At 44.8% G+C, this 12850-nt stretch overlaps 1 protein-coding gene across 2 annotated transcripts in view; it reads left to right on the forward strand.

Annotated features, from left to right (window-relative positions):
• Positions 1-12850, forward strand: part of APBA1 (amyloid beta precursor protein binding family A member 1) — a 199122-nt gene that overhangs the window by 163983 nt on the left and 22289 nt on the right. The window contains exons 5-7 of one of the 2 annotated variants that reach the window (XM_055311582.1): positions 2105-2250; positions 11401-11433; positions 12445-12531. In XM_055311582.1, coding sequence (XP_055167557.1) covers positions 2105-2250; positions 11401-11433; positions 12445-12531 — 266 coding nt within the window. The remainder of the gene's footprint in view (positions 1-2104; positions 2251-11400; positions 11434-12444; positions 12532-12850) is intronic. The other variant, XM_055311583.1, reaches the window with a different exon arrangement.

Consider the following 12850-nt stretch of genomic DNA (forward strand, 5'->3'; position numbering starts at 1 on the left):
CCACCAGGCCCAGCATTCATGTGTGACGATGTCACATGTGTGCTTGTTCACCCACAGAGCAACACAGAGGCCTCACTAAAAGGAGAAACACATTCTAAAAGGCCAAAATGAAACCTGTAGTTTTTTGACTTAGAACTTTTTAAAAATACACTAAAATCAAATTATGAATTTAGGATTTTTTCCTCCAGATATGATCTAGCAGCAGTGACGTTTGATGATAATCAATTTCCCTGAAGGATAAATGGCATAAGATTGCATCTCAAATGTATAATTTATTTGGGTCCAATATTTCTGTCTCTTGACTGGTTGACATTTATGTAGTCCTTTAAATATTATTTGGATTTATTTTAAACCTATCTGCATATCCACACTTATTACGGTTGAAGAGAGACCCTTTTCAAGGAATAGAGCTAGCTCAGAAATGAATATATGATATTGGAAGTCCTGTAGAGAAGTATATAGTTCATTCTTATTTTTCTTTTAATAGTCATTATTTTTACAAAATAAATGGAAGGTTTTTAAAAGTTACTATCCCAGATGAGATCTTTTTTCTCAGTGCCTGGTTGGGCATAAGCAATTATGTTTAAGTAACACTGTAAACCCATCACAGGCGTTTATGATAGGAAACTGATAATCTTTATTTTTTACAAAGTATAATGCGGGTACAAACTTGTCCATGTTAGTTGGAGTAGCGCTTCCTTGCCTTACAACTAAAACTGTATGTTGGAAATACCCTGAATCCTTCTCACATCTAGGAAAGTTCCAGGCAGGAAGCGTGTGACTGTTGAGAAGGTGAATTACTGACCCATAGTGGAGGCAGATTGGCTGTGTACCCCTCATTGTTTGTCCAGAAGCCTTTCTCAGAAAGATCTAGAATAAGGCAAATAAGAAGTTTCCTTATTTATTTACTACACAGATGCTTTGTGAAGAACTTTCCTAAAACACTGTTAATTTCTTTGTTTCGACCACCCCCGTGGCTTTAGAGAAATGATCAGATTATCTTAAGATGCTACCCTGATAAGAAGCTTATCACGGGAAACAGCTGGTTAAGCTTAAGATGAGCCCGATGTTGGTAGATAAAAATAAAAATCATTCTAGATTAGCTTTCCAAAAGGAAAAAGCAAATTGTTTCCATTTCCAGCTATCTAATTTAAGAGCCTGAGGTTTGAACAGTAGGTTAAAACGTATATTTTAATCTCCCAAAATACGGCATTTGAGCCAAAGAAAATACATAGGTTTTCATTGCAGAATGAGAAGCCTTAGTGCCTTTGTTATGAAGTTATATATTAATCCCAGACATGTTTTAATTTCAGGTAGGGTTTACAGATGATTATGGTTAGAATCCACTGCCCCCACCTTAAATATTTTAAAGCTAAGGTTTGATTTCAAAGGCCGGTCAGTGAGAACAGAAAATTCAGACTTTCCTTGGAATTGATCTGTATGTGGATGCCAGCCGGGGACACAAGAGCCTGTAAGTCAGCGAGGTTGGCAGCCAGAGACTCCGGCTTTGGTGTAATGTCATCTGCCGCACAGAATTGGGGTCAAAGGTCGTTACGGGAATCTGGACATTCTGAAGCAAATACCCATTTTTCTGAATTATAGTTTGTTTTCCCGAATTACGGATAAAATGTGGATGGTGGCAGGTGAAAGAAATGTTATACAATGAGGATTCCTGATAAAGCAGCCTCCCTGGTCACCTAGCCATTTGGCCACACATTTATTTGATACCCGCCAGGCAACAGACACTGATTAGACACGAGCGCCCGAGACGAACATGACGTGGACTTTGCCCCAAAGAGCTCACAGTCTAACAGGAGAAACAACATCCTTTGTCACTCATTTTATGTTTCATATTTAAATAAACATATCATTTCTCACAGTCAGTGGCCTGGGTGAAGTGAATTAAGAAGAAAATGTTTCTTCCCTTTGAAAGCAAGGGGTGAGTGAGGCAGACACAGAAGGAGAGAAGCCTGAGCCTGGCAGGGTCTTGGGCACCGGGCCACCTATGCTGGTGCCGAACAGCGGGGAGGGCGCAGCGCGTCAGGACCATGTTAGGCACACCCCAGGGTGGCTTCACTCACCGCTGTGGCTCTGTGTGTTACAGTTCCCGGACCCTGTGACCCCGAGGACTTGATCGATGGGATCATTTTTGCTGCCAATTACCTTGGCTCCACCCAGCTGCTGTCAGACAAAACTCCCTCCAAAAACGTGCGCATGATGCAGGCCCAGGAAGCCGTGAGCAGGATCAAGGTGAGGGGGTGCAAGGGATGGATGCCGGGGCCTGAGCCATTCACAGTGGTCTCCCCACACCTCATGCATCTAGTGCCAAGTTTAGGGGAGTGTGGGACTGGCATGATGCACCTGTCAACAGTTCCAAACAGAAAAAAAGTGTGCAGAGTCCGTATGTATCAAACTGCATATTTGGGGTGTTCTTAATAGCCAGTCTTAAGAAATAGCACATGTGAACATAAACTTTGGAAAGCTGATATGATGAGGAAGGATGTCATTCTGAGCATCACATCTCTAGTGGGAGAGCTTTACCCCTGTATTTCCACGGATATGGTGATGAGTGACGTGAACATTCTAGGTACCGCATGATGCCATCTCAGTCTCATACTTTTGAACTAGTTGATCCTGCACAAGCTAGATCAAACTGGTTTGTTCCAGGCACAAGGAACTATTGGATCAAATCTAACCAGAATGAGTCAGTATAAGGCTAATGCACCTTAAACTGGTTTGAGCCGGTTGTAACTGTTTGGAATCTGTTTTATCAAGATTTAAAAGGAGCAAGCCTGTTTGATCCGAGAACTACTTTTGCCTGGTGTAAACCATTCACAATTACTTTGAGCTAGCCAGAACTGGTTTGACCCTAGTGAAATGCAGAGCTCTAGAATATCCACCACAATGCCAGTACCACCTGGAATCAGGGACAGACACAGGGCTACAGGGACACATCACCTGCCATTCAAGTGCCACCAGCACCCAGAAGCACTGGGCAGCCCTACTAGGGCCACAAGGCCAGTCCACCCGAGCCCCAGGCAGAGCAGCACCACTGAAACCCAGAACCAGGTATTTCAAGCAACAGGTGGAACAGGTCAAGACTCACCAGATGTGGATGTATCCAGCTTCAGCTGGTCATAATCGCATTCCTCCTCAAGGACCCATTCCTTTTCCATATTGTCTTACGCGCACTTATTCCCCAGGTACTCCCTGGTGTTGTATGGCAGTGTGGAAGGAGGAAGAGGCACAAGTTCAAGATGGTCACTAAGGGTCCTTAACCTGGGAAAAAGGATTTCTGGAGCACATACATGTGCAAGGCTGTTCAGGGTCTTGGGATGAAGAGAAAATAGCCAGTTATAAGGTGAGATCCTTACCCTCGAGCTGCACAGCACCAGGGAGAGACGGATCAAGCCAGTGAATGTGCAGGGTGCATCTGGGCAGGAAGAACAGGTGTGAGGTGGAAGGTGCCCAGTAGTGTGGGGCACCCCAGGGCTGATGGGAACAGGGAGTGATGCACAGAGGTGGAGTTTCTGGCCTCCTGCCCCAGCTGACTCCCCCATGTTATTCACCCACTGGAGATTTAAGCAAGATGGCCTAACCGTAATGACCCAGTCCCTGCTGTCCAGTGCTGGCGCAGGTCCCCGGGTCTCTGGCCATTGCTTCTGCATCAAACTTCCATCCATGGCTTTGAGGGTCACCAGTTGCTGGCTGCTCTTACCCCCTCTCCCAGCTTGGAAGAGGCACTTCTCTCCTGAGCTCAGAACTTGTTCTTCCCTTAGCCGTCGTAGCACAGCAAGCCCACACTGCAATATTTGATGCGGTGACTCTTGCTGGCATATCAGGACTTAGGAGGTATAAACCAGAGAGCAGTTCACCACTGCCTCTAGGGTGGCTACTATCACGACAGTGACAGGCCAGACCAATGGCATGATTGCTGACAGGGGCCTGCCCGTGTCTTCTGTGTATCTAGGATCCGCTCTACCACTTCATTCAGGTCACACGAACCCCGTCTGTGCCTCACAGGCCTTGCTGCCACAAGGCCCACTACTGCGGTGGTCATGTCTTCTCCCAGAATTAGCCTATGCCCATTAGATTGACAGTGGGAAGGTGCACTTCTCTCGCAGGAAGTCCCACCCCTACCCACAGAGACCCGTGGCACCCAGCAGGATGATTCCATGGCAGTGTATCAAACTGACCTGAGTACCTTCTGGGTCTTTCAGACTCTCTAAGGTTACTGATGGAATATCAGGTTCTCGTCAAGCTGCCCATCCAACGTTGACCTAATTCCTTCTGACTATCTCCCCTTATTGTAAAGAGGTGGCATGAAAACCTCTGGATCTCCCCAGCATCTTCCTGAATTTAGGGTGCCCTAGGTGCTGCATTCAAAACAACACGCAGATCTGTAGGTGAGAAGAAGGTGCTTTTCAGGCAAATAACTTTTGAAAACAAAATCTTTAAGGACATAAATTTGACTCCTTCTGTCCCACAGTTACCAAACATAGCATGTTATGATTTTGTTAAGTTAATTTGTTCAACAGAGCCCTGGGGTGCCAGATGGTTGAGCAAAAGAGCACGAGAGAAATTGAAAGAGGGAAGTTTATTACTCACAGGTTCTCAAGGAAGGAGCCAGCACGCCTCGGGGGCGGGGGCCATAGGGTGGGGGTCAAGGCCAAGCAAATGCAGGCAGCAGGACATGGGGCGATGCCTTTATTTGGGTCTGTGAGTGGAATACTTTGGGGTTCCTGGGTTTGAAATGGCTGATTCATACCAAAAAGAGCAAGTTTTGGTAAGCTTCATGGGGGTCTTATCTAAGAGGGGCACCCAAGGGGAAGGCACTGGACAAAGATTATTTGTTGCACGGGCTGTTGGGAATTTATATCGAGACCTTACATTTGCCTGTGACTCTGCAGGCTGTTGTCCAGGGCTTGTACTCTCATGAGGGGCCAGCGTCAGCTGCAGGCCACTTGGATGCCAAGACAGCAATACCACAAAGCAGCTTCACCTCTGGACACAGGCTCATGGTGCTGCTCACTTCCCCTGGGGTCAGCAGGAGTGCAAGGACCTGGCATGCCTCACTCAGTGGTTTTCTGATAGACAGGGACCCCCTCAGGAAGGGGCTTTAGGAACAAGCGGGGGCACTTTGGGGTGCCATGGTATCTGGGGGTATTTTTAATGGCATTAGTGGACCAGGGCCAGGGATGCTTGGCACCCTGTAATGTCCAGGATGAGGCACAGGATGCAGATTTAACTCCCACAGAATGCTAGAGCATCCCTCTGCCCCTGTCAAGAGGCACTGCCAGAGTCCATTGAGTTGAATCCCCCAGAACAAAGCAGTAGTCCACCCCCACAGGAGCACTGAAGATCCCCAAGACAGAACACTGCATGGCTGGAAGATGAGTTCTCTCTGCTTCCGTTCGTCAGAGTTTCAAACACGTTCAGGTTTGGATTTCGTTCGGGGCACTTTGTTTATGGACCTCCTGAGTGGTAACCCTTTACTTGCACACAGATAGTTTGTCTTCCCACTGCCTTTGGGCATGTTTATGGCACCACGTGACCTCGAAGGAGGGAGCAGGTGCATCCCCGGAACGTGAAGCAGCACAGAGTAGGCTGTGGCACCCAGTGTCAAGCATGCTGGGCACCCAGGACCAAGCATGCTGGGAATGACAGCTTCCGAGTTCCACGGTGAGGTCTGAGAGCACAGTTTTCTCATCTTCAAGTCCAGCTTCCCTGATAAGAAACCAGAAGGTTCACTTTGAAGCATCAAAGGATTGGTCTCTGAAAGTTCCACAGTTGATCTGAACAACAACAACAAAACATTAGATGCTTTTGTTGATCAGAACCAGCAAGATGAGGCTGTCTGATTATAAATCCATTTTAGACCTGCCTAGAGCAGAGTAGGCATCTGGAAAACTTATATTTATTTTTACAGCAAATTATGGTAGTGTGAGGAATTCATTACAGAGTGGTAAAGTTAAACGGTTGCGTTTCATTTATAACTATCATTTTGCAATGTGCTTCTGTGCATCTGAAGAACTGCTGCCTGTCATTAAGTATTTCCTGCCTCCTGTTCCTTTTACATCCATTTAAATGCCCGTCAGCTTGCTTGACTTTACACCCAGCCTGGCGCATATTCAAATTCTAGGTGGAGACTGTGTCCAGATCCACCGTGTATTTCCGCACCCCCTAAAGTGTTACCGTGTCGGGATGTGCACCGACATTTCACCTCCTGAAGAGGGCCCCAGGGGGCCTGGGGCATTTACACACACCACCACCCCCCATCAGCCGGGATGGTCTCCTGGGAGCATGTGGTGCTTGCACTTACCTGGAAGACAACCTCTCTCTGAGGGAGGTGATGCCAGGCTTTCTCCTAAGAGAGGCTGGCCTTTCAGGAATGAGTTATTCTAGGCCACCTCTATAAAGACACAGAGAGGAAGGAAGCTACAGATTTCACAGTGTCTGTCCAGGAAGGAAGGAAAGCAGAAAAAGCTTTATGGATTTACTTGGAAATCCGTTTAGCAGTATCCTCAGCCCAGACTGATTAGTAATTTCCGCCCTGGTGCTCTCATCTGAACAAAGACGGAAAGAAGGGTGTCCTCCCCCTGTTTGAATTCCTCCTGCTTCCTCTCTCCCCCATGGGGATCCCTGTCTTACCCCTGTTCTCTCCTCTGCCGACACTGTTCAGTTGACCTAGGGGACGGATGCAGGTGAGCGGCCCCTCTCGCCGGGGGTCCCGCGTGGCCGTGGCTGTTTGTGCAGCTCTATCTCCCAGCAAGCACCAGACCTGAAGCTTGGGTTTCAAAATCATATCTGATTTTTCTTCTGTTGGTCGGTTATGGTGCTTATTGGACTTACACTTGGAGTCTGAAGAATTCATATTTTCTTAACTTAAAGGATTTGTAGACTTATTTGCAAATGGAGAGAGAATTTGGAGTTGTGGTTTGACCAGAAATTTTGTACATAACATGAGAGGAGAATAAAAGAATTTAGCTCAGAAAGCAAAGTGTTCCTCTGCAGACCCTTGTGATAGGCGTCTCAGGAGATAAATGCTACCCAAGACCCAGTCCTTGACCTTGAGAAGCATTCAGTCTAAAAGGAAACCAAGAAGAGAGTTTAACAATAGCAAAAGGCAGGTTGAGGAATCAGAAATTTAAAGTTTTCTCCATCTACCAAAATATAACAAGGTGGATCTAAATGCAATAGCAGAATTAGGAAACATCTGCCATTTTTCTTAAGTTTTTTTTTTCCATTTTTGGACCCTCCCTAATGTACCCTTTCTGCCTTTGTTGTCCATCATTTCTGAGAAGAAATAATGTCCTTTTAGGAAGCCCCTCATTCAACTAAAGAATGCATCAAAGAGGTGGTTCTCAGAATGAGACCCCTTCACTGGTGGCATCAGCACCACCTGGGAACTTGCTAGAAATGCAGATTCTCAGGCCCACCCCAGTCAGAAACTCATGGTGGGGTGAGGGCCCAGGAACCTGTGTTTTCATAAGCCCTCCAAGAAGTTCTGGTATGCATTATAATTTAGGGAAGGGTAGACCATGCAAGCCTTATGGGATATGATATCTTTTCTCCCACCACACCCTGGGGCATCCTGGTCAAGCTAGTGCTTCCTGCTGATGACATTGTATTGGCATATTAACTCAAGAAATACTGCAAAATATATCTCTTTTTTGGATATTTGGCATATAGGTTTTCCTATTAAAGGTTTTGAGAGTCCTGTACTAAAGAGATCCAATTCACTTTGGCCAGAAACTCCCATCATTATTTGAACACGGAATACATGATCACTGTGTGATGCCTGTTAAAGTCTTGCTGCTAAGATTCTCTGGAACACGTTTTGGGAGGAACTTCTGCCCTATGTGGTCTCAGTACCTACACACTGTAGGTAGAGATGCCCCACTCCTCCTACAGTAGAGGAACTATGCCTTCACCCTACCTGGAGTACCAAACCTGAAGCCAGGGCAGCTAAATCCCTTGTCTTCCTTTCTCTCCACCGCACCTCCATGCTTCATTCCACCCTCATGCCCACTGCATTTTCTGCTCTTTGGCCAGAAGATGGGCTCACCTACTGAGCCCTACCTGAGCCACAGAACCAGCTTCATGTCCACATGGAGTGTGGCATATGTGTCTCCATTCTTTCTACATTTGTGAAGCTCGTGTGATTAGCTCACAAATGGTGTTGGATGTTTTTTGGTCTATGCATTTTTGTAAGGAGCATCCATTATCAAACATTCTCATATTTGTCTTTACTAGCTTGTCTCAAAAAATCAGAGTCTTCTTTCATGGAAAGGCTTTCTTGAAATGTCAAAAAATTAGGACTTAATTCTAGAATTAAAATCTCTGTCATTGAAGCTTTGTGTAAGCCACATGATTTCCCATCTGACTCGGAGAAGTCTGTGATTAATAAAGAGGTTATTAACACTTACAGCAGGTCCTGCACATACATGATCTCATTGACTCCTCAGAGTGGAGGGGCTGGGGAATCCTGTGAGGTAGGTATTATTAATTCTATTTACAGACTAACTGAGAACCTTATAGATAAGAAACTTGCCTACATTGCGCAACCAGTGGTTTGGAGTGAGATATCCAGGGTTTGAATCTCTATTCTTTCTCTTCAGTAGCTTGAGCAAGTTGATTTGTCTCTCTGTGCCTCAGTTTCCACTTCTGCAAAACGAGAATACTGTAGTGCCTACCTCACAGGGTTACTGTAAGCTTTCACAGTGCTATACACGTGAACTGCTTGGAAGGATACTGGCACATAGCAAGTGCTCAGCTAATGTCAACCGGGGAAAGGAAAAGCTAGAGCCATCAGGAGTTTCCCCAGCATGAGTAACCTAGAGAGTCTTAACAGGGAATGTTCAGGACATATTGTGTAGTGAGTGGGTGGACAAGTGCCACAGTCTGTGTCCTTTACACCACAGCCTGCTGGGGAGACAAGCCGTAATCGATCCCATGAAACGAGAGGACTTAAACGGATGATGTCATTCCCTGCTTTATGACACATGCTAGACGTATGGTTCTCTTTGGCTCCTCCGCTACTGCAATTTCCCGATGTCATGTGTAAATTTTAAATTATAATTTATTTCAGGGCACCCTGAATATCCTGTGTGGTTGAAAAGATGCTATTACTTTAAGTGGGTAAAATACTTTTCACTTCATAAAAATTACTTTATGAAATGCAGATTGCCCTTTGGATTCTCTTTCCTCATCACCCATTCCAGAAAAAAAAAATTTAGTTATTCCATTGTAGTGGACTTATTTTCCTTTGACAGGACCCTTTCAGATCACTGTTCCTTAGAGTGAAGAATTTTGATTAATAGCTATTAGGTTTTGGTATCAAAAATAATAGAAATTCTTATATTCCTGGAAGATAATTTCAGGGGCAGTGGTAGAAAACACACACACACACACACACACACACACACACATTAGGATCTCGCAGCAGTCATTCATCATGAGGATTATAGCTGGTGCAGATGAGAACAGCCCCCAGCAGGACTCTTGAATCCCACACAGGAATCTATGTGGTGTGGCATAGCATTGGCACCAGGTCACTCTTTGGACGCAGACACATTTCCACCATCACATGCAGCAGTTAGGACACTCTGTACACTTCCTGCCATCTGACTTTTTCCAGGGCAGACTGTTCACCATGAGTTCATGACCACCAGGAAGAGCTGCGGGGTGGCTCTGCGGAGCAAGGCTGCCCTAGTTTCCCAGAGATTAGGTACTTGGTGTTTGGATCTCTGACTCATCCAGTTTCTCCACAATGAGTTAGGACAGACAACACATTTGACTCATTAATGAAATAGAGGTGTGCTGCTGGGAGCAAAAGGGCTTTTCCACAGGTGAGTACCAAGTAGTGTGAGAGAGCAGATGATCTTCCATCCACCCACACACACAGGGTTCATGGTTTGGCCATTGATTTACTGTTATTTGTTCAAGATCTGTGTGTGCCTAGAAAGCCTTACCAAAAGCCAAGAATTGTATTCTGACATAGGTGAATTATAGTCCTATAACAACAAACACAAATATAGTGCTTATAATGCACCAGGCACTGTTCTAAGAGCTTTGCATGTATTTATTTTATCCTCAGAATAGCCCTATGAGGTAGATACGGTGTTTATCCTCATTTTACAGATGAGGAAATTGAGGCACAGAGACAGTAAGTGGCTGGCTCCAAGTCACACAACTAGTAGATAGCAGAGTGAGGATTCAGTTTTAGACAATCTGGCTGCAGTCTCTCTCTCTCTTGTTTTAATCAACACTGTTAGCTTCTACTTATGAGCAAAAGGAATATTACATCTATTTCAGGTTAGGACTAGGCCATATTAATATTTAAGGCAAGAATTATTACTAAAGATGAAGAAAAATTAAAAGATCAACAGGAAGACATAAGTACCTTAAATACATATGTACCTTATAACATAGATATAAAATAAATAAATAAAAGATTGACAGAACTAAAATCCGCAGTAACAGTTGGAGATTTTAACACAGCCCTCTTAGTAAATTTTAGAACAAGCAGGCAAGAAAAAAATCAGTAAGTACATAGATTTGACCAGTGCCCTTAACCAACCTAATTGACCTTGTCAACAGCTGATAAAATACTATTCGCAGCAACTGAAGAATGCATCTTTTGAAGTCCACCAGACATTCACCACAGTTGGTCATGTTCTATCCCATAGGGCTAAGGCTCAGCACAATTCAAAGGTCTGGAATCAGGGTATCTTCTCTGACCACAGTGCAATTAATTCAGAAATCAGGAAAAAAAGATTACTAGGAAATCCCCCAATGTATTGAAATTAATAGCACAATCCTAAATAATCCAAAGTTTGAAGGAGAAATCACTGGAAATTAGAAAATGTTTTGAAGTGATAATTAAATCTCAACATATCAAAATTTGTCAGATACAGCTAACACAGTGCTTAGAGGGAGATTCACGGCTTTAAATAAATACATCAGTTTATTTATTTTAAAAAGTTTAAATATTTGCAATTTAAATTTTCATCTCCGGAAGCTAGGGGGGAAAAATCAGCAAATTCAACCCAAAGAAAGTAGAAGGAAATTAAGATGTATAATGAAATCAACGGAATAGCAAACAGGCGTACAGTAAAGAAAATCAACAGAACCAAGTTGGTTCTTTGAAAGCATCGATTGCAGTTGAGTATACGAAGCACCTCACTACATTTCCTTCTTCCTACGTCCCCTTGCCACCTACTAAATTTTGAGTGAGGAAATTGTCTATAGAGTAGGATTTTTTAAAGCCAGTCTTCCTCACGCAGAAATGCTTTATGCCACTATTGATACTAGTTTGTCAATTCCCTTTTCGACTTTGAGTCTCTGCAAATTCTTTTCTAACTGTTCTCCTGTCTCTGTTTGTTCCATGCTAAGCAGATGGCCCAGAAATTAGCCAAAAGCAGAAAGAAGGTGCAGTACAAACAACTTCATCAGCTTGGTGTTATGCCTGTTCTTTTCGTTTATTTATGTTTTGCCTTTTTATTATTTTGTGTTTTTGTTTTCTGCATCCAGCAAGTTTTCGTTCAGATTTCTTTTTGAACCGCCCCATTAGCCAACGTTTCTCAAAACTGAGTTGCCTAAAGTGGCTGTTTTTCTGTTGCTCATGAGTCATTTCACATCAGAGAAACAACAGGGAGCAGATTGGAGATGCTAAATGATTCCCACAGTAGTGAGAATCCCACCTTTCAGGAGCATTAATGCGGCAAGGACTTGGGTCTTTTCAATTATAGTCATGTTTGACTTGTGGATTTTGTCAGATTGCTGGATGCAAAAAAGAAAACTCGCTAATAACCACCCTGTGCGGAGTTAAACCCCAAACGAACCAGACGGATGGGCTTTTTTGGTTATGGAGCTTCTAGGTGCTTATGGGCTATCCAGGGGGCATTGAGGCATTCCGGGTTCCGGCTTGGGGTGGCTTTAGGAGTGAGGACTGCTTCTGTGTTGCCGTGGTGGTGTGTGAACATGAAGACCCTCTTACCAGAACTGCATCCAGATGACTTTGTTTGCACCTGCTATAAACATTGTCATGTCCGCCCCTCCCCCCGTCACTTGATCCGGAGCAGATTCTAAGTAACTTTTCCAAGGCCTTGCGGTATGGATCATTTGCCCTTGTTCCTCCACCTGCTGGGCTCTGAAAGCCTTGCAGAAAGGGCCATTCACGATCATTGTTCGTAGAGCCAAATCTGTAATGAGCCACTGCTTCTGTAGGTGGAGAAGCAGAGGGGACTCCACCTCTCCCTATAACCTGGCGATGCTAACTCTCGTCCGTGAGTCCCCTCAGCTTTGGCAGTCTAAATCTGGAGTCAGCGTGGCTGTTCTGGTGACTGTGTCTCCGTGCTTCTGTGTGTGAGCTAACCTTGCTCCCGTGCACTTGAGTCGGGGCAAGGTGTTAAGCTTCCCTTGGTGCATTTTTCTTCTCAGGCTCCTGAAGGTGAATCTCAGCCAATGACCGAGGTGGATCTCTTCATTTCTACCCAGAGAATCAAAGTATTGAATGCCGACACACAGGTATTAGCCGGCCTGCCACCTTCCCCGGGGGTGACGTGCCCAGCCCAGCATGGCAGCTCAGCGTCTGTGCCCTCATCCCGAGAGCAGCTGTCCTCACTCAGCTGCTGGCTCCCGAACACGCTGGAAGGTCATGTCTGCAGTACTTGCTGCCGGAGAGGGGGTGGTGCTGCTCTTGGGACTGTTCCCTTAAAGATCAAAGAACAAATACACCGTGGATCTCGTTTGCTAATAATCTTGTAAGCTTTTATGAGAAGGTTCATTAACTGGAACAGATTAGCCTTTTAAGAAATTTTGTTTAAAATCACGCATCCACACACTC

This window comes from Nyctereutes procyonoides, unplaced genomic scaffold (assembly GCF_905146905.1).
Source record: "Nyctereutes procyonoides isolate TBG_1078 unplaced genomic scaffold, NYPRO_anot_genome, whole genome shotgun sequence".
Taxonomy (NCBI): Eukaryota; Metazoa; Chordata; class Mammalia; order Carnivora; family Canidae; genus Nyctereutes; species Nyctereutes procyonoides.